This window comes from Clupea harengus, chromosome 16 (genome assembly GCF_900700415.2).
Source record: "Clupea harengus chromosome 16, Ch_v2.0.2, whole genome shotgun sequence".
Classification (NCBI taxonomy): Eukaryota; Metazoa; Chordata; class Actinopteri; order Clupeiformes; family Clupeidae; genus Clupea; species Clupea harengus.
In genome coordinates this window covers 17,313,877-17,333,735 of record NC_045167.1, presented here as the reverse complement: position 1 = coordinate 17,333,735, position 19,859 = coordinate 17,313,877, and the positions used below count along the sequence as shown (strand labels likewise).

General features: G+C 47.4%; 1 protein-coding gene across 2 annotated transcripts in view; it reads left to right on the top strand.

Annotated features, from left to right (window-relative positions):
- Positions 1-18,642, top strand: part of appa (amyloid beta (A4) precursor protein a) — a 28,396-nt gene extending 9,754 nt beyond the window's left edge. Inside the window, exons 2-17 of one of the 2 annotated variants that reach the window (XM_012815467.3) lie at positions 4,178-4,345; positions 4,812-4,941; positions 5,249-5,361; positions 5,848-6,038; positions 6,757-7,079; positions 7,589-7,756; positions 9,932-10,065; positions 10,560-10,634; positions 11,191-11,349; positions 12,944-13,072; positions 13,736-13,835; positions 15,026-15,238; positions 15,529-15,582; positions 16,142-16,230; positions 16,744-16,890; positions 17,175-18,642. In XM_012815467.3, the coding sequence (XP_012670921.2) occupies positions 4,178-4,345; positions 4,812-4,941; positions 5,249-5,361; positions 5,848-6,038; positions 6,757-7,079; positions 7,589-7,756; positions 9,932-10,065; positions 10,560-10,634; positions 11,191-11,349; positions 12,944-13,072; positions 13,736-13,835; positions 15,026-15,238; positions 15,529-15,582; positions 16,142-16,230; positions 16,744-16,890; positions 17,175-17,276 (2,295 nt within the window). In that variant the 3' untranslated portion in view covers positions 17,277-18,642. The remainder of the gene's footprint in view (positions 1-4,177; positions 4,346-4,811; positions 4,942-5,248; positions 5,362-5,847; positions 6,039-6,756; positions 7,080-7,588; positions 7,757-9,931; positions 10,066-10,559; positions 10,635-11,190; positions 11,350-12,943; positions 13,073-13,735; positions 13,836-15,025; positions 15,239-15,528; positions 15,583-16,141; positions 16,231-16,743; positions 16,891-17,174) is intronic. The other variant, XM_031582812.2, reaches the window with a different exon arrangement.
- Positions 18,643-19,859: the final 1,217 nt, after the last annotated feature.

The following is a 19,859-nucleotide window of genomic DNA, read 5'->3' as shown; positions in this document are numbered from 1 at the left end:
CGCACACACGCGCATGTAAACACACACACACACACACACACACACACACACACACACACCTTTGACTTCAGAACTGACTAAAAGATCAGAAGCTCGCTTAATGTCACTTGCATCGATAACACTCTTGCCTGTAAAGGCTTGGTTTAGGGATGCCTTCAGTTCCTGAAATGAAAGACTGGTTTTTGATGCCGCTACTGTCCAGTAGCCCATTGTCATTGACTATTAGTGCTAGGAAGGCTTTGGCTCATTAACATTATTTCAGTCAATTTACCATTCAGTTAGCTACCGAAACAACGTGTATTTTATTTTCTCCATTTGTTGATAAAAACCTGATTATGTTGAGTCTCTGGAGTTACTTCAAGTTCCTCTGCTGTTTTGATGGAAAATTCCGTTCATTGCCAAACCTGCATTTTTCGCTGCCAGTGTTAACATCAGTCTTGCGACAGCAGGGGGGGGGACATCCTGAGCTACTTTTCTACCAGGGTTACTCTATAAACAGCCCGGGGTAATGAGACTGTTCTCTGCCTTGGCACAATACATCCTGCCCTGGTGTGGCATAACCGTAGCCGGTGAATGGGGCGTCACCAGCACACGCGCCTGGTGCGCACGGTGAGCAGCTGCAGTCAGATTTACCGGGTGGCGTGGCCTACTTTACCCCCCTAAATAAGCTGTAGACCTGAGGTTGCCACGGTGACATTGGAAGGTTTACCCCGAATCGGGTGTGTGTGTGTGGAGTTCTGAAGTGTTCACTTCAGGGTTCACTTCAGGGCTCGCTTCCAGGCTCAGGAGACCGGTCTGGTCTCAGGTGTTCCTAATTTTGTGTGTGTGTGTGTGTGTGTGTGTGTGTGTGTGTGACTTGGTTGTGTCAACAGCAATAGGCATGAGTCAGAGGGGCTTATTCTCTCCACAGATTTGTTCTGCACAGTCAAGGAGACTGGAAATGTGTTTGTGTTGTGATCAACCCGCCCCAAGCCTCTCCTATGCTGTTAGTGTGCGGAACAGATTCCTCCAAGCGTTCGCATACGTGTGGTCTTCATCAGCAGCGTGGGACTCTCTCACTGCAGCACGGTAGCCGCAATGGCAGTGGGGAGAACACACACACACTCACACACCGGCCCTCTGACTGTGTGGTCAGAGATTTTCTCTCGCTCTTTCTCTCTCTCACTCTCGCTCTCTCTCTCTCCCCCTTACTCCATCCCCTCCTTCTCTGCCCCACCCCCTCTCTGTGTGTGTGTGTGTGTGTGTGTGTGTGTGTGTGTGTGTGTGTGTGTGTGTGTGTGTCAGCTATTGGTTGGTGCCTGCGGGTGTAAGCACAAAATGCTGATCTGGCAGAGAGAGAGAAAAAGAGAGAAAAATGCGGAGGGCAAGAAAGAGAGACAGAGCTCACCACTCAGGAGACGGGAGAGGGATATGGGATGCGTCCAGAGAGGAGTGATCAGAGTGGACAGAAGAGAGAGGGGAAGCAGGTGGAACGAGCGATGGATGTCTGCTCTCATCTCATCACCACCACACCCCTCCCCTCCCCCCTCCCCTCTCTCTCCTTCTCCAGTTGAATGTGATATAAGACCAGACGGGGTCAGAAATGTGAAAGTAAAACAGAGGGGCGGTCCGAGAGAAACCGGGGGAAAGGGAAAGAGGAAGCAGCACGGCGAGAAAAGGAAGTGAAGGCAGAAAAAGATGGATGGCCGAGGCGACGCAAGAGAATGTCCGATGGCGTCTGCCTGCCGGTGCGCTCCTCCTCCAGGGGTTTAGTTTGCCATTTTATTTTTCTCGTCTGTACACCTCGCCCTCAGAAACCTATGCAGCACTTTAAAACAGGCCAAGGGCGTTTGCAGTGCCGCATAAAGATGGCTAAATTACAGTTATACGGACCAGAGATATCACACACACACACACACACACACACACACACACACAAAGAGATCTGTATACTCTTGAACATTTTTAGATCTTAGATACTGAACAGCACATGTCCTTTAACCATGATCAGTCATGGGACTGGTTACATAAGATCTGCAAAGCTATTCATTGATGCATCATCCGTTGCTGAATTCATGGTTCATCGAGCTTCTAGTGTCCAGACAGACGATCCCTTACTTCTTTTCTGGCCAGTTGGGGCAAAAAAAAAATTGGTCCTGATCCCTGGAGGCCTGTTCACACATATGGCAGTGGAGGAATTTGTCCCTGATCCCTAAGTGACCTCGCAGATGGCTGTGGGTTGGCTTCATGTGTGACAGTGTCATGTGTCATGGTGCAAGAGTGCTGGGGCGGAGACGGATTTGTCACCCTGTGTGTGTGTGTGTGTGTGTGTGTGTGTGTGTGTGTGTGTGTGTGTGTGTGTGTGTGTGTGTGTGCGCGCGCAAAGAGAGGGATTTACAGATTTGCAGTAGTCTTCAGCATGTGTTGTGCCAGGATGGGTAGGAAGGACATGAACTCCTTTAAGCAATACATCCCCACTCTAATGAGAGGCTACCTGATCCGCCTGAGCCTCTGTGTGTGTGTGTAAGTATGAGGGAATTCAAGGCCATTCACCATGTATCATCTCTCACAAATGAACCTTTGTGCTGAATCCAATACATTCAAATCACTAACAAGATTAGCACACAGTGTTACCGTTCTCTCTCATTCTCTCTCTCTCTTTCTCTCTCTTTCTCTCTCTATCTCTCTCTGTCTGTCTGTTAATGTCTCTCTCTCGCCCTCTCCCTCTCTCTCCCCTCTCTCTCCCTGGCTCCTTAACACAATGCAGTCTTTCAGAGGCATTCTTCCTCTTTCCTCCTTCAGTGGCCTCAAATCATGAGCATGGACACACACGTACATACACACACACACTCACACACCACAACTTCATTTTTGCTCTCAACTCAAAAACAAGACTATTAATATTTGACTATTGACATTTATTTTCAGTGGTGCAATCTGTGTGTGTGTGTGTGTGTGTGTGTGTGTGCGTACGTGTGTGTGTGTGTGTGTGTGTGTGTGTGTGTTTTTTTTTGTCCAAGAGAAAAGCTGTTATTCATGGCAGGTGCAGGTAGCGGGGCAGTCAATTGAAAATCTTTTGCCTTCCTGCTGACATCAATTCTGTTGTGACCCACACCACAGGTTAAAGCAGAAACACAGCTGCTGGGCTTGTGTGTGTGTGTGTGTGTGTGTTAGGGCTGAACGATTTGGGAAAATAATCTAATTGCGATTTTTTACCAAAATATTGCGATTGCGATTTAATATGCGATTTTTTTTTTTTCCTCTTTTTTTCCCCAACAAAACGTAATGAATGATTTAAATATGAACAACACAATATTAGATACATTTAGTGTAAAATATTCTTTCCCACATTTTTGATTTTTATTTAACTGCTCATTACAGAAACAAGAACAACAAATCAGTGGCTTTGCCACTGTGCATTTAAGTAATTTAAAAAAAGTAATTTTAAGTATAAACACTAGGCATGCACTTTTTAAACACTCTGTGCAAAATGTACCATCTTTAAAAAAAAAAAGAAAAAAAATTATATATATATTTTTTTTTTTAGACCACGTTTTTTAATCGCGAACGTTGCGGTTAGAAAATCGCGTTCTATCATATCGCGATTAAATCGCAAATGCAATTAATCGTTCAGCCCTAGTGTGTGTGTGTGTTTTCTCATTGCAGCATGTCTTTCAGTCCCTTCCCTGCTGTCTCTCATTCTGTTGCTCTAATTGTAGAGGCCGTGCTCCTCATAGACTACCAACTCTCTAATTACACCTTATGCATCAAAGCCAATAGAAATCCCCTTCTGGGATGACGGACAGCCGAAGGGTTGGGGTTTAGCATCTCCACCAAGCCGCCACTGGCTGAGATAAAGCCAAGCACTAATGCGATCCAGACCGACCAGCCAATCACAGATGTTGTGTTTGTTTATGTGCTTGCTTGCTCGCTGAGGTTATGACGGTGGTTTCCAAACATTTCATGACGGGTCCTTTGAAAATGACAAGAAAATGGTGTCCCTCCCCCACCACACATTACCTGCAATTGACTTTTAATTAAAAAAAAACAGACCCCCTGCCGAGGTATGGGAAGTAATGTGATTTTGGGGCACAGAACTGAAGTCTCTCTCTGTTCTTCCCTCCATCCCCTCCTTCTCTGCCTCCTCCTCTCTCTCTCTCTCTCTCTCTCTGTCTTTCTCCCTTCCCTCCATCTCTAGGTGCCGTCAGACGAGGGAGGCGGTCTCCTGGCGGAACCGCAGGTGGCCATGTTCTGCGGGAGGCTCAACATGCACATCAACGTGCAGACCGGCAAGTGGGAGACCGACCCTAGTGCCACCAAGAGCTGCATCGGCACCAAGGAGGGCATCCTGCAGTACTGCCAAGAGGTGAGCCAGGGAGGGAGAGGGGGGTGAGACGGAGAGGAGGAGGAAGGAGCTGGGGAGGGGGGTGAGACGGAGAGGAGGAGGAAGGAGCTGGGGAGGGGGGTGAGACGGAGAGGAGGAAGAAGGAGGTGGGAGAGGGGGAGGGAGGTGGGAGGGGGGTGAGACGGAGAGGAGGAGGAGGAAGGAGCTGGGAGAGGGGGGGAGACGGAGAGGAGGGAGCTGGAGAGGGGGGGGGGAGGAAGAGGAAGGAGCTGGGGAGAGAATGAGTAAATGGATGTTCAGGCAAATTAATGGACACATGAAGTAGTAACACATTTAGTAGAGATCAGAGAACATGAGATGAACCCAACAAACAAACAAGAAAACTAGGAATAAATGTGTTATAAACGTTTCTCTGTGTCTGTGTGTGTGTGTGTGTGTGTGTGTGTGTGTGTGTGTGTGTGTGTGTGTGTGTGTGTCTGTGTCCCAGGTGTACCCTGAGCTGCAGATCACTAATGTGGTGGAGGCCAACCAGCCCGTCAGCATCCCCAACTGGTGCAAGAAGGGCCGCAAGCCGTGCCGCAGTCACCAGCACATTGTGGTGCCCTACCGCTGCCTAGGTGTGTGTCTGTCTGTGGGTGTGGGTCTGTGTCTGTCTGTGGGGGTGTGTGTCTGTCTGTGGGTGGGGGTGGGAGTGTGTGTCTGTCTGTGGGTGGGGGTAGGTTTGGGTACACATATCTCTTGCTGTGCATGTGTCTGTGAGTGTTGCAATTTCATGAACATAGTTAATGTGCCTTCAATGTGCCTTTTCAGGCTTTTAATATGTTCACTTTTGCCTCTCTCTCTCTCTTTCTCTCTCTCTCTCTCGCTCTCTCTCTCTCTCTCTCTCTCTCTCTCTCTCTCTCTCTCTCTCTCTCTCTCTGTTAGTTGGAGAGTTTGTGAGTGATGCGCTGCTGGTTCCTGACATGTGTAAGTTCCTACACCAGGAACGCATGGACATGTGTGAGAGCCACCTGCACTGGCACTCCGTGGCTAAAGAGGTGTGTACATACACACTCACACTCACACACACACTCACACACACACACTTGCAACCAGGACCCCGTGATGGTCCAGTCCTGACTGAAGAGGCAGAGCCATGCATTAAAGGCTCTGTATTTATCACTCTTGACATAATGATTAAATGGATCCTGCCATAGGCATCTGCAATCTCTTTACATCGCATCAGCTGCAAGTCATGTTTGCCTGGAGGAGACTCTGGAACAGAGATAATCAAATCCATTGATCACACCAGCATCCTGGTTTCTTTCATGCCCTTATTTGTATGCGTGTGTGTGTGTGTGTGTGTGTGTCTGTGTGTGGTTGACTATTACTGCCGCAGGATATTTATGCCTCAATGAAATATGATTTTGTATCATCTTCACTGCACGCTTAAATGAGTTTGTATGAGTTGATTTCTTAATGTTTTTATATCTCATTACTTCCACTTACTCTCTCCCTCCTCGCCCCCCCTCTTCTCATCTCAGTCTTGCGGGGACCGCACCATGAATCTCCATGACTACGGGATGCTGTTGCCATGTGGAATTGATCGTTTCCGTGGCGTTGAGTTTGTGTGTTGCCCCAGCGAGGCAGAGCAGGAAGCAGACAGCGCTGAGCTGGAAGTGGACGACTCCGACGTCTGGTGGGGAGGAGCCGAGACCGATTATGCCGACAACAGGTACACACACACGCACACACACACACACACGCACACACGCACACACAAATGTGCCAGCATATACGAAAAAGTGCACAAACACACGCAATATTAATTATTTGACAAACAAACACAGATACTTACAGATACATTTAGTTTCTTCTCTAACTACAGATGATTCAGCTTAACCATAGAGGCACTCACTTGTAGTCTGAGGACCATTCATTCTTGCACATGCCACATACACACCAATGAATCTATCACCGTTCATCATGATAATGAATGCTCATATGATTCACTCTTTTGCTACTCCGAGGTACATCAGGTGCTGTTTTAATCTGGAGTTGAAATCCTGGGGGATGAGTGTACTAGGCTTAGGGGGCGGAGGATATTACTCTGTGATCCAGGAGCTTTGGAATGAGGAGTGATCACCCCCTTATATATTGTGTGAAAGTGACACACTGCATTGAAATTAATAGAATACAGAATCACACACACACACACACACACACACACTTGATTCCTTTCTCTATGTAGGCTTCATCACAATGTTGAAGTTACAAAGTAACTGCTCTCAAAACATATATTTATGGAACAGTTTGGGAGCCATATACACACACACACACACACACACAGACACACACAAACAGTCTCACTCCCGCTCTCTCCTTCTCTCTCTCTCTCTCTCTCTCTCTCTCTCTCTCTCCTTCTGTCTGTCTCTCCTTCTGTCTGTCTGCAGCATGGCCAAAGAGGCAGAGCCCGTAGAGCAGGAACCGGAGCCAGAGCCAGAGCAGGAACCGGAGCCAGAACCGGAACCGGAACCGGAGCCAGAACCAGAGCAGGAGGAGACCCGGCCTGCTGCCTTCGAGGAGTACGACGATGAAGAGGAGTACGATCAGGAGGAGGCCGCCGAAGACAACGACCAGGATGGCGACGGACAGGAGGATGAGGAGGACGAGGACGACGAGGACGACATCACCGACGACAATGAGCCTACCACCAGCGTTGCCATGACGACCACGACAACAACCACCACTGAGTCCGTGGAGGAAGTGGTCAAAGGTGAGCAAATATGGAAACGCCCTGTGTATCTACTATACGCAGTGCAATGCTTCGCTGCAGTACCTTTGAGTTGAGATGAATATGACTGTTTGGGAGCCTGGGCTCTGATGGTTCAGGTTTATTTTGAAAGAACTATTTGTTCATCTCCACCAAGGAGTACCTGGTTGATGGTGTGTTTTGTGACATCCATACTTTTTTGTGTGTGATTTGTATGTGGTTATATGGGAGTATTCCATGTATTGTCTATATGTTTATAAACCTGACTCATTGTGTATTTGCGTGTGTGTTTGTGTGTCATCCTTACACTGTTGGTATCTGTGCGTGCCTGTGTGTGCGCCTGTGTGTGTGTGTGTGTGTGTGCGCCTGTGTGTGCGTGTGTGTGTGTGCGTGTGTGTGTGTGCGTGTGCGCCTGTGTGTGTGTGTGTGTGTGTGTGTGTGTGTGTGCGCGCCTGTGTGTGTGTGTGTGTGTGTACGGGCTTGACCGCGCTCCTGCGTGGCGTGTGCAATAGAGGTGTGTTTGTCTCAAGCGGAGACGGGGCCATGCAGAGCCATGCTGCCCCGCTGGTACTTCGTGGGCGAGGAGGGCCGCTGCGCCCCCTTCATCTACGGCGGCTGCGGCGGCAACCGCAACAACTTTGAGTCCGAGGAGTACTGCCTGTCCGTCTGCAGCAGCCTGAGTAAGTGCTCACGGAGGGGCTAGCGCCAACGTGCGTGTATGTGTGTGTGTGTGTGCGTGTGTGTGTGTGTGTGTGTGTGTGTGTGTGTGTGTGTGTGTGTGTGTGTGTGTGTGTGTGTGTGTGTGTGTGTGTGTGTGTGTGTGTGTGTGTGTGCCTGCCCTCACTTGCTCTCAGCAGCCGTCTAACGCCTTCTTCTCTCCATTTTGGGCTCTGGGTGATGTCTAACCACTGTCAGTCGGACGCTAACCACCGTAACCTGATTCTCTCACACAGGCTTTCTAATGTTCTGTTGCCACGGTTCACTTCTGTATGTTATGTGTGTGTGCGCTGTGTGTCTCCTCTTTGTAACACACACACACACACACACGCTAAACCAGAAATATCTTGGCACTTTCCTCTTCACCCTATGTCTTAGTGATTTTTCCAGGCTTTTAACAGACATGACTGCTACTACTTCGATTGCCTGTGGTGTGTGTGTGTGTGTGTGTGTGTGTGTGTGTGTGTGGTATGTGTGAAGTGAAGCAACCCCTATATGTTCATGTGGCTCTCTCTCTCTCTCTCTCTCTCTCTCTCTCTCTCTCTCTCTCTCTCTCTCTCCTGGTCCTGCGACTCTAGCATGGTGCTGTGTGAATTTTCTGCTCCACCAACCGCAGCGCTCAAGCCAAGTGCTGCTTACCTAGAAGAAACCTTTTCTTTAACCACCGTGCTCTTATCAAAGCGCTCTCTGCTCATAAACAAGCAGTTACACACACACACACACACATATATACACTTTTTCTTTCTTCTGCTCTCATATGTACTAAACACCCACATGTAGACACACGCTTCCACACAGACAAACACAGACCCGTGCTCCTGTAGTACTTTGAGCTGTGAGAAGTTGTCATGTGGTACCTTATGAGCAAACCTGTTTCACATGATTGAGGTTTCAGGAGACACACACACACACACACACACACACACACACACACACACACACACACACAGCATGTGTAGACACATCAATCTAGTTGTGAAGATAGCATATCTCCGCTCCATCCATGTTTTTAATGATGCATTACCTTCCCTGGAGAACCTCAGCTACACACACACACACCCCCACACACACAAACAAACTTTGCGTCGAAGTTTAATCATGGATTTTCTTAAATGGAAGATCTGCAGTAGACAGCATACACACACACATACATACACACACACACACAAACACACACACACACACACACACTCCCCTATCTCTGTGTTTAATGATGTCATATCTCTAATGGCACTTTAATGAGCTGTCATGAAAGCAGTGCAGTGCATGCCTGCGGGAGTTTCAACTGATGAGAGCACCAGCATCACAAAACCCACAGCAAGCCTTATAGAACCATATCCATAATTCTCTCTCTCTCTCACTCACACACTCACACTCTCTCGCACACACACTCTCACACTCTCACACTCTCGCACACACACTACATCTCTCTGTCTGTTTCTCTGTGTTTCCTTCTCCCTCTCTCTCATCTTACACACACACACACACACACACAAACTCGCACGCAGTCTCTTTTCGATCTTTTTCCACAGATTCTCTTTCCACTCTCGCCCATTCTAAGTCTCTTGTGATTATTCTCCCTCCCACACCCCCTCATGCAGAGGCAGTACCATGCCTAACACATTTGTAATGAAATAACCACGGCAACACACAGTGGATTCCCGTCCACGTCCTCTCCCATCGGACGTCAATCCTTCGGATTCGTCCTCCTCGACGTGAAACCGGGCCAGAGAAGCGTCCGACTCCGTATCGTTCGTTTGTGCCACTGCGGTTCGACCCGAAGCTGTACTGACGTCTGCAGTTCTGCCGCTTGGGCGTCGATTGGCGAGCGCCGATATCTGCTCTCACGATGTAGCTCTGTCTGGCTTGATCTCTGGCTAACCCTGCTAACGCCGCCTGAAGTGCTCTAACTGGAGATGGGTCACGAGCTGCAGAGCAGAATGATTAACAGTGTCTCAATCTCTCTCTCTCTCTCTCTCTCTGTGCCCCGGCCCCCCTCCTCTCTCTCTCTCTCTTTCTTTCTCTCTCTCTCTCTCTTTCTTTCTTTCTTTTCTCTTTCTTTCTTTCTTTCTTTCTTTTCTCTTCTTTCTCTTCTTTCTTTCTTTCTTCTCTCGTTCCATCTATCTTATCTCCTTCAGTGCCCACTACCACCCCTGCCACCCCCGACGCTGTGGACCACTACCTTGAGTTGCCCGGAGACGAGAACGAGCACGCCCAGTTCCAGAAGGCCAAGGAGAGCCTGGAGGCCAAACACAGGGAGAAGATGAGCCAGGTGAGAGAGGCAGAGAGAGAGGCAGAGAGAGAGAGAAAGAAAGAGAGGCAGAGAGAGAGTGAGAGCCAGACGATTGAAAAGACTGGAGTGTGAAGAGGGATTAGAGAGAAGGTATGAGGAAGACTTAGTCTGATTAAGAGGAAGGAACAGTGAAGCAGAGAAAATGGAGAGGGAGAGAGAAGACATGGAGCGAGAGAGACTGGGAGCCGGGAAGGCTACTTTAATAATGCATGATTAAATTCATTGTCCCCAGGTCCCTGGAGGGAAAATAGGGGAGGTAAAAATAGCTGTGGCATGTTTTTAATACTTGTCTCATTATAGTGTCTTCATCATTGACGTTATTACATCTGGGACAAAGAGATGGATTGAGAGAGACAGAGAGACAGACCCCAGTCTGTTAATGTAATTGTCAATATAATCGTGACTCTGTGTGTTTGTATTTATTTGTGTGTGTCTGTGTGTCTTTGTGTCTGTGTGTGTGTGTCTGTGTGTAGGTTATGAGGGAGTGGGAGGAGGCAGAGAGACAAGCCAAGAGTCTCCCACGTCCGGACAAGAAGGCCGTCATCCAGGTGAGACTAATATACACACACACATACAAATTCATGTTCAGTTGATTAAACCTCAAAAAGTCTTTCTCCGAGTTCCTCTGGATGTTTTTGAACACCATGTCGCAGACATTTGTAAATAGTGATGACTTTAATTAAATACAGCTGAAATCTGAAAGCCTAATTGAAAGCCCCTTGTGCAAACATGCATTTAGCTAAGTGGGAAGTGAAGTAATCAGGAAATGGGAGACACTTACTCTCTACTAGAAAACAATCTTATTTATCCGATTCCCCTCTCTCTCTCTTTTCTTCTGACATCCTCTCATTTCATCCCCTCTCATCCTCCCTCTTTATAACTCCCTCTCTATCCATCTCTTGCCCTGTTTTTATCACTCGCTCCTTTTTACTCTTTATTCTCTCCTTCACTCCCTTGCCCTCCCCATTTTCTCTTTCATATCCCCTGTCTTACTATCTCTACACCCACCGTCTCTTTCCTTTCTCACTCACTCTGTCCATCCTCCTTTTCTCTCTCTCCTCTCCCTCCTCCTCCTCCTCCTCCTCCTCTTCTTCTCTCCTCCAGCACTACCAGGAGAAGGTGGAGGCCCTGGAACAGGACGCAGCGCGTGAGCGCCAACAGCTGGTGGAGACGCACATGGCTCGCGTGGAGGCCCTGCTCAACGACCGCCGCCGACAGGCCCTTGAGAGCTACCTCACCGCCTTGCAGGCCGAGCCCCCCAGGGTACTACACACACACACACACACACACGGTCATAAATATATAATAAATATATAAAAGTAGCCTATACAAGCATGTAAGTGCACACACTCACACACACAGGCTAAGGCACTGGAATATGAATATGCACACATGCATACACAGACTACAGAAGCACATGTGTAGCTGCGTGCAGTTGTAAACATACACACGCACACAAACATGTGGCCAGCTTTTCTATGCATAATACATAGCTGAGCTTTTAGAAGCATGTTGACACACACAGACACTTGCACTCACAGATTCCAGTATTTTAAAAAATAAATGCACAATATGAGTCTGCATACACACTCCATAAAGTATGTTCTTCAGCAGATCAGTTTGACCAGCTGTCCTCTGCATCCTCCATTTACACCCTCTGTCTGTCTGTCTGGCTGTCTGTCTGTCTGTCCCCTGTGTAGTATTATCTTTCATTTCCAATGGCAAAATAACAGTACATACTCAGTTCAGCAGAACAGAGGATTACATTTCACAGGGACATACAAACACACACACACACACACACCAATTCATCTGAGACCAAGTTAAACACACTTTTTTCAGAGCAACACATACATACACACTCTCACACACACACACGCAGTGATTCAACCAAGGCCAGTGTTGTACAGTGACCAGGCATAAACTCTACCATGACAAACACAATCCTCACACATTCCATGGAGAGCAGTGAGGGGTCACACACCCCACAGATTCCACAGAACACACACACACACACACACACACACACACACACTTTCAGTACTGATAAACAAGGCCATTCACAGTCCCTCATGGCGGCTAACACCACTGGGTGGAGTGCTGTTGCAGGCGCCTAGACAAACACCATCTGTAATTGCATTAAATCACTCACTCACACACACAGACACACACGCAGGGTGTGTGTGTGTAAACACAGCTGCCCGGCGCTGATAAAGAGCGCCAATGGCTTGTTTTCTGTTCCCAGACAGACTTGTTGTGTTCTCCCTTCTCGTTTCCCCCTGTCCGCATCAAACACAAGAGCACATTCACACAAGGCTCACGTGAACAGCACTCGTCCTCTACCGCGGGGACAGAGTCGCCCTCGCCGGCACTGTAAAGACCACGCCACGCCACGCCATGCCACAACAACACACCACACCACACCACTCATTGACTGTCACCACTGCATCACGCACATCACTGCGTCTGTCTCACTGTCCTGCCTCTGGCCAGCTGAGGATGATGGTCTCTGAAAGAATCTGATATCTGGGTTGCCTACACATGCTACGTTTGGGCTACACAAGCTAGGTTTGGGCTGTGATTTGCAGAGTGAATTCAGAATGAAATTTAGAGGCTTTGTTGCCATGGCATACATTGTTCACACACAGATGGCGGCCAAAGCAGAGTTGTTCGTTTTGTCTGATTTGTATGTTTATAACTTATTTCTTTGCCTCTCTCTCTTTTTCTTTCTCTCTTTCTGTTTTTTTTTCACTTTCCTTCTGTTTATTTCTTTCTCACCCTCCCTCTCTCTCCCTCCCTCCCTCTCTCTCTCTCTCTCTATCTTGTTCCCTGTCTGGGTGTGTGTTCCTCCTTGAAGCCCCGTCATGTGTTTAGTCTGCTGAAGAAGTACGTCCGTGCCGAGCAGAAAGATCGCCAGCACACACTCAAGCACTTTGAGCATGTGCGCATGGTGGACCCCAAGAAGGCCGCTCAGATCCGGCCCCAGGTAACCACACACACACACACACACACACACACACACACACACACGCTGTTATGGAAAAGCAAAACCTGGAAAACAACAGATTAGCCAATGAACAAAATGGCAGATCCCCAGCCTTAATCATTAGCTTTTCAACAGTGTGGCCTAATGAACAGTTCAGACAGCAAGCTTAAGAAAAGCAGTGTAGTGTAGCGGCTGTGTTTCCATCCAACTTTTTCGTGCATATTTTGACCATTCAAATAAGAAACCCTGCATAAAATTTGCATAAAATCTTCTAATGTGAATACGAATTTAATTTGCTAGAGAAAAGTGGATTAACTCGCAATTCCCATAGGGTATAATGAGGGCTGATGGAAATGTGTTTACTCTCATAAATTAGCATTTCTTGCTGTCTTATTAGGTGTTTGCGTAAATGTTGCCCTGACAACCTTATAGTTTGATGCCACAGCAGTTAACGACTCCTCCCTTGGTTAGGAACACAGCGGAGGGAAACGCGCACAAACTTGCGTTTCCTTTAGCCGAATTTTCATGGATGTGCTTAAAATATGCGAATGAGTTGGATGGAAGCCTAGCTTTATGACTGTGTGCCTGTCAGCGGTTTGGCCTCTCGACCTCCACCCCTGATTGGCTACGGATAGTGGCTGACGTTTTGACCTTTCAACCTAGGTGCTGACCCATCTGCGTGTGATTGAAGAGCGCATGAACCAGTCCATGGGCCTGCTCTACAAAGTACCTGGTGTTGCTGATGAAATCAAGGACCAAGTCGGTGAGTGAAACAAACACTCACACAGTAATATGGATTGTACGTTACAGCTACAAACACACATCCACACCCTGTTGGTATGATTAAACGCTGAATGTATTGCCCTGCTTTGGTGCGGCAGTCGATGGTGTTCATTTGGTGAGTCATCCGGTGGCGTTCCATTGAGTCGGTTGCGAGTGCCTGAAGGGACGGTTTGGGTTGGGCTCTCAGGTCGATGGGACACCAGACAAGCCCCGACAGGCGAAGCAAAGCATTCACATGGAACTGGTTGCCTTTTGTACCGCATATCAGCTCCTGAGTCACACACACACACTTTTGTGGTCTTGGCATTGTTATTCTACAGCCGCACAATTACACACCCATAGAAACACAATGACAAACCACCACACACACGCGCACAAGCGCAGGCCGTACCATGACGCATAGAACACAAGTAAGCGCAGCAGGAGGGGGATGTGGGTGGGAGGGTGGGAGGGTGTGTGTGCGCGAGTGCGTCACTGCGCCATCTGTGTAACTGTGCCCTGCAGTCTGCAGCTCCCACCTCTCCGGCTCAGCCAGGCCAAAAAAAACAAAAACACTAACCGGGTCAGCAGTCAAATGACTTCTCCCCCTCTCTCGCTCCTCTCCTCTCTTCCCCTCTCTCTCTCCTCTCCTCTCCTCTTCTCTCCTCTCTCCTTTTCTTCTTCTTTTCTCATAATCCTGGAGGGTGAACCTTTCTGTATCTCTACTGTGTCTTTGACTCATTCCTTCTTTCAGTTGCGTCCATGTTGTCCTCTAGTTCAGACTGTTGTGCTGCCAGCGGGGTTCGGGAGATAAGGAGAATGAATAGACACAGTAACCGGAGGAGCCTCCGTCCTCTATTGCACACTGTGCTATCTGTGTTCCTGTAGTTTAGGCTTGCATTTGGACGTCTTTATGTAACGTGGATATAAATACACTAATTTCTGTTACTTTCGAGTGTCGTATTTACAGTTACATTATGTATTTAACAAGGTCTTGGTTTTCATATTTGTTTTGCCTTCGTTTGGTCTCATAATTTAAATTCCTTTACACTTTTGTGTGTGTGGCTGTGTGCACAACCCAATGGGATATGCAAATGAGTGGGAAATGGGATGATGGGGGGTCCTTTTTTTCTTTCGTAGGAATACAGGCTGATTTGATTACATCTCTTTATTTTATTTTCTCCCTCTCAGAGCTTCTTCAGAGGGAGCAGCAGGAGATGTCTGTGCAGCTGTCCTCCCTGCAGACGGAAGTGCGCGTGAGCTACGGCAACGACGCCCTGATGCCCGACATGCCCGAGAGCACAGCGCCCCAGGAGACACTGCCCCCAGTGGAGGGAGGACTGTTGGATGGCCTGGGCTTCATCCACCCTGAGAGCTTCAATCAGGCCAACACACTGAATGAGGGTACATACACACAAACACACACAAACATAACGTATTCACATGTACACACTCGTGTAAAAGATGTTGCTGGTGTACACATGTATACAAACACACAAAACGTACACATAGCTCAACTCATGCTAACAACACCATTGGTCATTGGTCCAGTTCCCAACTCATGCTAACAACATCATTGGTGATTGGTCCACATATACTGCTGAAGAGTGAATACCTGTGCTGTATTTTAGGATATGTTGGCTGAAAGCTCCTGCTAAATGGACAAAAATAAATGTGTGTGTACTTTTTTGCAGTTGAACCTGTGGATGCCCGTCCTATGCCAGACAGAGGACTTCCCACACGACCAGGTGCGTGTGTATAAATGCATTTTTTTTGTGATTATTTGACTATCAAATTAGGTTGAGATTATGGTTAGTGATTGTGGTAAGGGCTTAGGTAAAGGCTACCAAGTACATGCAGACCTCCCCCATTACTTTGTTAGGCCAAGTCAGGTGTTTTTTGTCGTTGTTTTTTTTTTTTATTGAAACGAGAATGTCCACAATTAGCGCTCATTAGATTGGATCGGTGAAGACATCACCAGCATCCCTCTTCTCTCACTCTTTCTCTCTAAAAGCATCTGTTCGATTTCTGTCTCGCCATTGTAGATCCAGTCTCTTCCTTAATACATTTGGATTGAAATTCTTTTTGCAACCCTGTGGACAATGGGGATGGGAATTCAATGTATTTGCTGTGCTTAAATGGTGAAGACTGGAGCTTTTCTCCTTTTGTTGCTTGTTGCACATTCAAGCTGTCTAGTCTACCTCCTTTCCTTTTCTTTATCTGTCTGACTCGCTCTCGCTCTCTCTCTCTCTCCTCCCTCCCTCCCCATATTCACCCTCTCTCGCTATCTTTCTGTTTCTCACTCAGGCACAGGGCTGAAGCTGGGAGAGATTCCTGAGCTTAAGATGGAGGCAGAGGAGAGGCACAGTGCCGGATACGTCCACCACCAGAAACTGGTAAACAAATAAACATCACATTTTCTTTTCTTTTTTTCATCTTCTACACATCAGCTCTCTGATTTAAAAATCAGTGCAATGTGTCTAATGGTGAAAAAATGGGTAGTGATAACTGAACAAAGTACTGTACTGTAGTGAGTAACATTACGCCATAGTATCAGTACATGACAATATAGTGACGATCAGTAGGAAATGATGTACTGGTTAGCCCCTAAAGCATTGTGTCAGCATGCCAGTAATTGGTAAACCCTCAGGAAGACAAACTGCTGCAAACCCCCAGACATCTTTGGTGACTAGATGAGAGGGAGCGAGTGTGAGCGAGACCGTGCTGTGCTTTGTCCTTGTTACTCTTTGACAAGGTCGCGTTGGCATGGCAACACAGGCCCACCGAGAAAGTGATGGTTCCGCTCTCCAGCGTTCTCATTAGACCTCCATCTCTCTCTCTCATTCTACCTTCCCTTTCCCTTCTTCCTTTCTCTTTCTTTTCCTGCATGCACTCCGTTTTCGTCTCAGGTGTTTTTCGCTGAGGATGTCGGTCCTAACAAAGGTGCCATCATTGGTCTGATGGTGGGAGGGGTTGTCATAGCGACCATCATAGTCATCACCCTCGTGATGCTGAGGAAGAAGCAGTACACCTCCATCCACCATGGAGTCATTGAGGTGGGTGTGTGTGTGTGTGAGAGCACTATAATGAGTCAGAACGTAAACATTACTCTGTCAGTTCAATGTTATGAGGAGTAAATACTAGCTACCACTGAGTGAGTGTCTTATTGTGCGAAATTTGTGTGTGTGTTTATGTGTGTGTATAAATTGAAGGTGCGTGACATTGTGGAGTGAATGTACCTGTGTTTGTCCAACTGTGTGTGTCGTATGTTGAGGATAACATGCGTGTTGGTGTGTTGATAACTCCCTGTCTCTCTTCCTCTTGGTTGTGTCATCTCCAGGTTGATGCTGCTGTGACTCCAGAGGAGCGCCACCTGTCCAAGATGCAGCAGAACGGCTATGAGAACCCCACCTACAAGTTCTTTGAGCAGATGCAGAACTAAGAGGCTACCCCCGCAACCCCCATATCTCCAGCCCAACCACCCCCCCACCACCACCACCCTATTCCCCCAAACCCTCTCCTCAACCCCCCATCCAACCCACTCCCACCCCCCTCTCTAGCTCTGGACAGTGTAGGAAGGACCCATTCCCTTATTCAACACAGCCTGCAGCATTTACCACTAACGTAAGCATGATCGTTCATGATTGGTCAGTGACCCTGTACGTCAAAATACCAGCTTAATTTGGCTTTGGAGGGTGGGTTTATCCCCTTTATCCCCCCCTCCCCCCCTTCCATGGCAGAGTGTGGCAAATAAATCCCTGATAGATGTTCTAGAATCAGAACTGCTGGTATTCCTCTTCCTGGTCTTCTACCAGACTTGGGGCAGAGAAAACTGATCCTGGGTCTGTGGGTGGGATGCGCTGATGCGACTGTCAGGACCAACACTGTCCCAACGCCAGCCTACACCTGAGGGTCAGTTACAATGAGGCCACCTCTCTCGCACTCGCTCTCTCTCTCTCTCTCTCTCTCTCTCTCTCTCTCTCTCTCTCTCTCTCTCTCTCTCTCTCTCTCTCTGTCTGTCTGTCTCTCTCTCTCTATATATTTCTCTCCCCATATTCACCCTCTCTCACTGCCCTCCCCTCCTTGTACTTTGACGGCAGCAGTGCTGTGTTGCTAAGGTGAACTAACGCTGAGACATGGTTGATGATTGTATTGGATGTAATAATGTTACACTCACGAATGAGATCTTTGCTTCGCTAGGGTTATCCAGCAGTCTGGTTTCTTTTTAAGAAAAAGAAGGAAAAAAAAAACTAAAAATGGTGGAAAAAAGGAAATGAAAAATACGTCAATTGTGATTTCTTTTTTTTATTACGTGTAATGTATTGACGTCATCAGGACAATTAGCTGTACTTATTTAGTGCATGGTGGAATAAAAAAACAGACAAAACAAGATTTGAAAAACAGAAATAAAAAAAAATATCTGCTGTTCGGAAAGGGTCCTTTCTCACCTAGAAACCGTGTCATTTTAGCAGAGTTGTATATCTTCTAGTATATTCTTGTGGAAATGTGACTGAATGAAAATGGAGACCTGAAAATTGAAATTAGAATTGGCTTTCTGCTTTGATATCATTTAAACATATTTTTTTTTAGGTCTGCTCATGCTGATTTTAATTTTTTTCTTTGTCTGTCATCTTTTTTTACTTTACCGTGTTCCTCTTTCTTAACAGGGGAGGCTAGCTGAATCTGTGTACATTTGCGTATCGTTTAAGTTTTAATGTGTTTGCATCCTATGCATTTATTCAGAGATTAATTTAGTGGCTTTCTCAAGCGGCTGTATTTAATTGATTCCTATTCATTTCATGTGATCACGTGTGTTTTTTTTAATGGTTACACAGGACCCAAGATTTGGGGTGGGGAGGGTTTAGGGTTGTTTGTATGTGTGTGTGTGTATGTGTATGTGTGCCTGTCTGTTTGTGCCTGTATGGATGGTTTGGGTGAGGGTGGGTGGGTGTGAAAATGTGTGCCTGTGTGTGTGTGTGTGCGCGTGCGCGTGTGTGTGTGTTCTTTCCAGTCAGGTTAGTGTTTCTCATCCAATTCCATGTCAGCTGGTAGAATATTCCTCTCTTTCCTGACCTTCTGTCCCTCCATAGATCCATTCATGAGTGTATTCCACGAAAGCACAGAAGGAGCGCTCCACTCTCTGTCTATCTCCGCCTCTCCGCTGCTGTAAAACACAACCCAACAGATAAACAGGTGCAGTGATGCACTGTGTGCATGTCTTAGAGGAGCACAGACTCTGGAAGAGAGAGGGGAGGTGAAGAGAGAGGGAGAGGCAGACGAGGGAACCTCATGTCCTGTACTCTTCCTCTGTTGTGCTACCCTTGCGTTCACCCCTCACCGTCTCTTCCGTTTCCAACACCCCCAGAAGCCCAACCCCCCCTCACCACCACCACCGCCACCTTTGTTTTCCGTCTCCAGTGGTAGTATGGGCTGTTGCTTGCGTCTCTTAACTGTGCCGCTTCAGCCATGCAACCAAAACAAAAACAGAACAATACAAACAAACGAGGAAAAAAAAAAGACCACAATGAAAGTCATACTCTGGTGTCTAGACACAACAAATGAATGTGTTTTTTATAGTTTTACTCAAAGATGCCGTTCAACTTTGCATCCTTCAGCTAAACTCCCCACTCCCACCCCAACCATCACACTCAAACCTATAGGAGCCCTCCCCACCCAAATCAACCTTAGAGACCACGCAACCCATCCCAGTTCATGCACCCCTCATAGGAAACTACACTCTTTAGTCAACTTCTTCCGTTTTAATAACTCCACTACCAGTCCAGGACATTAGAGGCAGGCCATCCTGGTGTAGGTAGGTAGGTAAGGCTCTGCGATGTCTCTAGAATCCCTCAGAGGAAAAATGAATGGGAGTGATGAATGGTTTGATTGGTGTCTGGGGCGGGGTAGGGAATGGGGGAAGGTCTTCTCTCTTCCAGTGGATTGTTCTGTAGCTAGACACTGGAAAGATGCAGCAGGTTGGCAGTAGAGTGAGTGAGAGGTCAATGTTATACTTTCCGCGAGAACG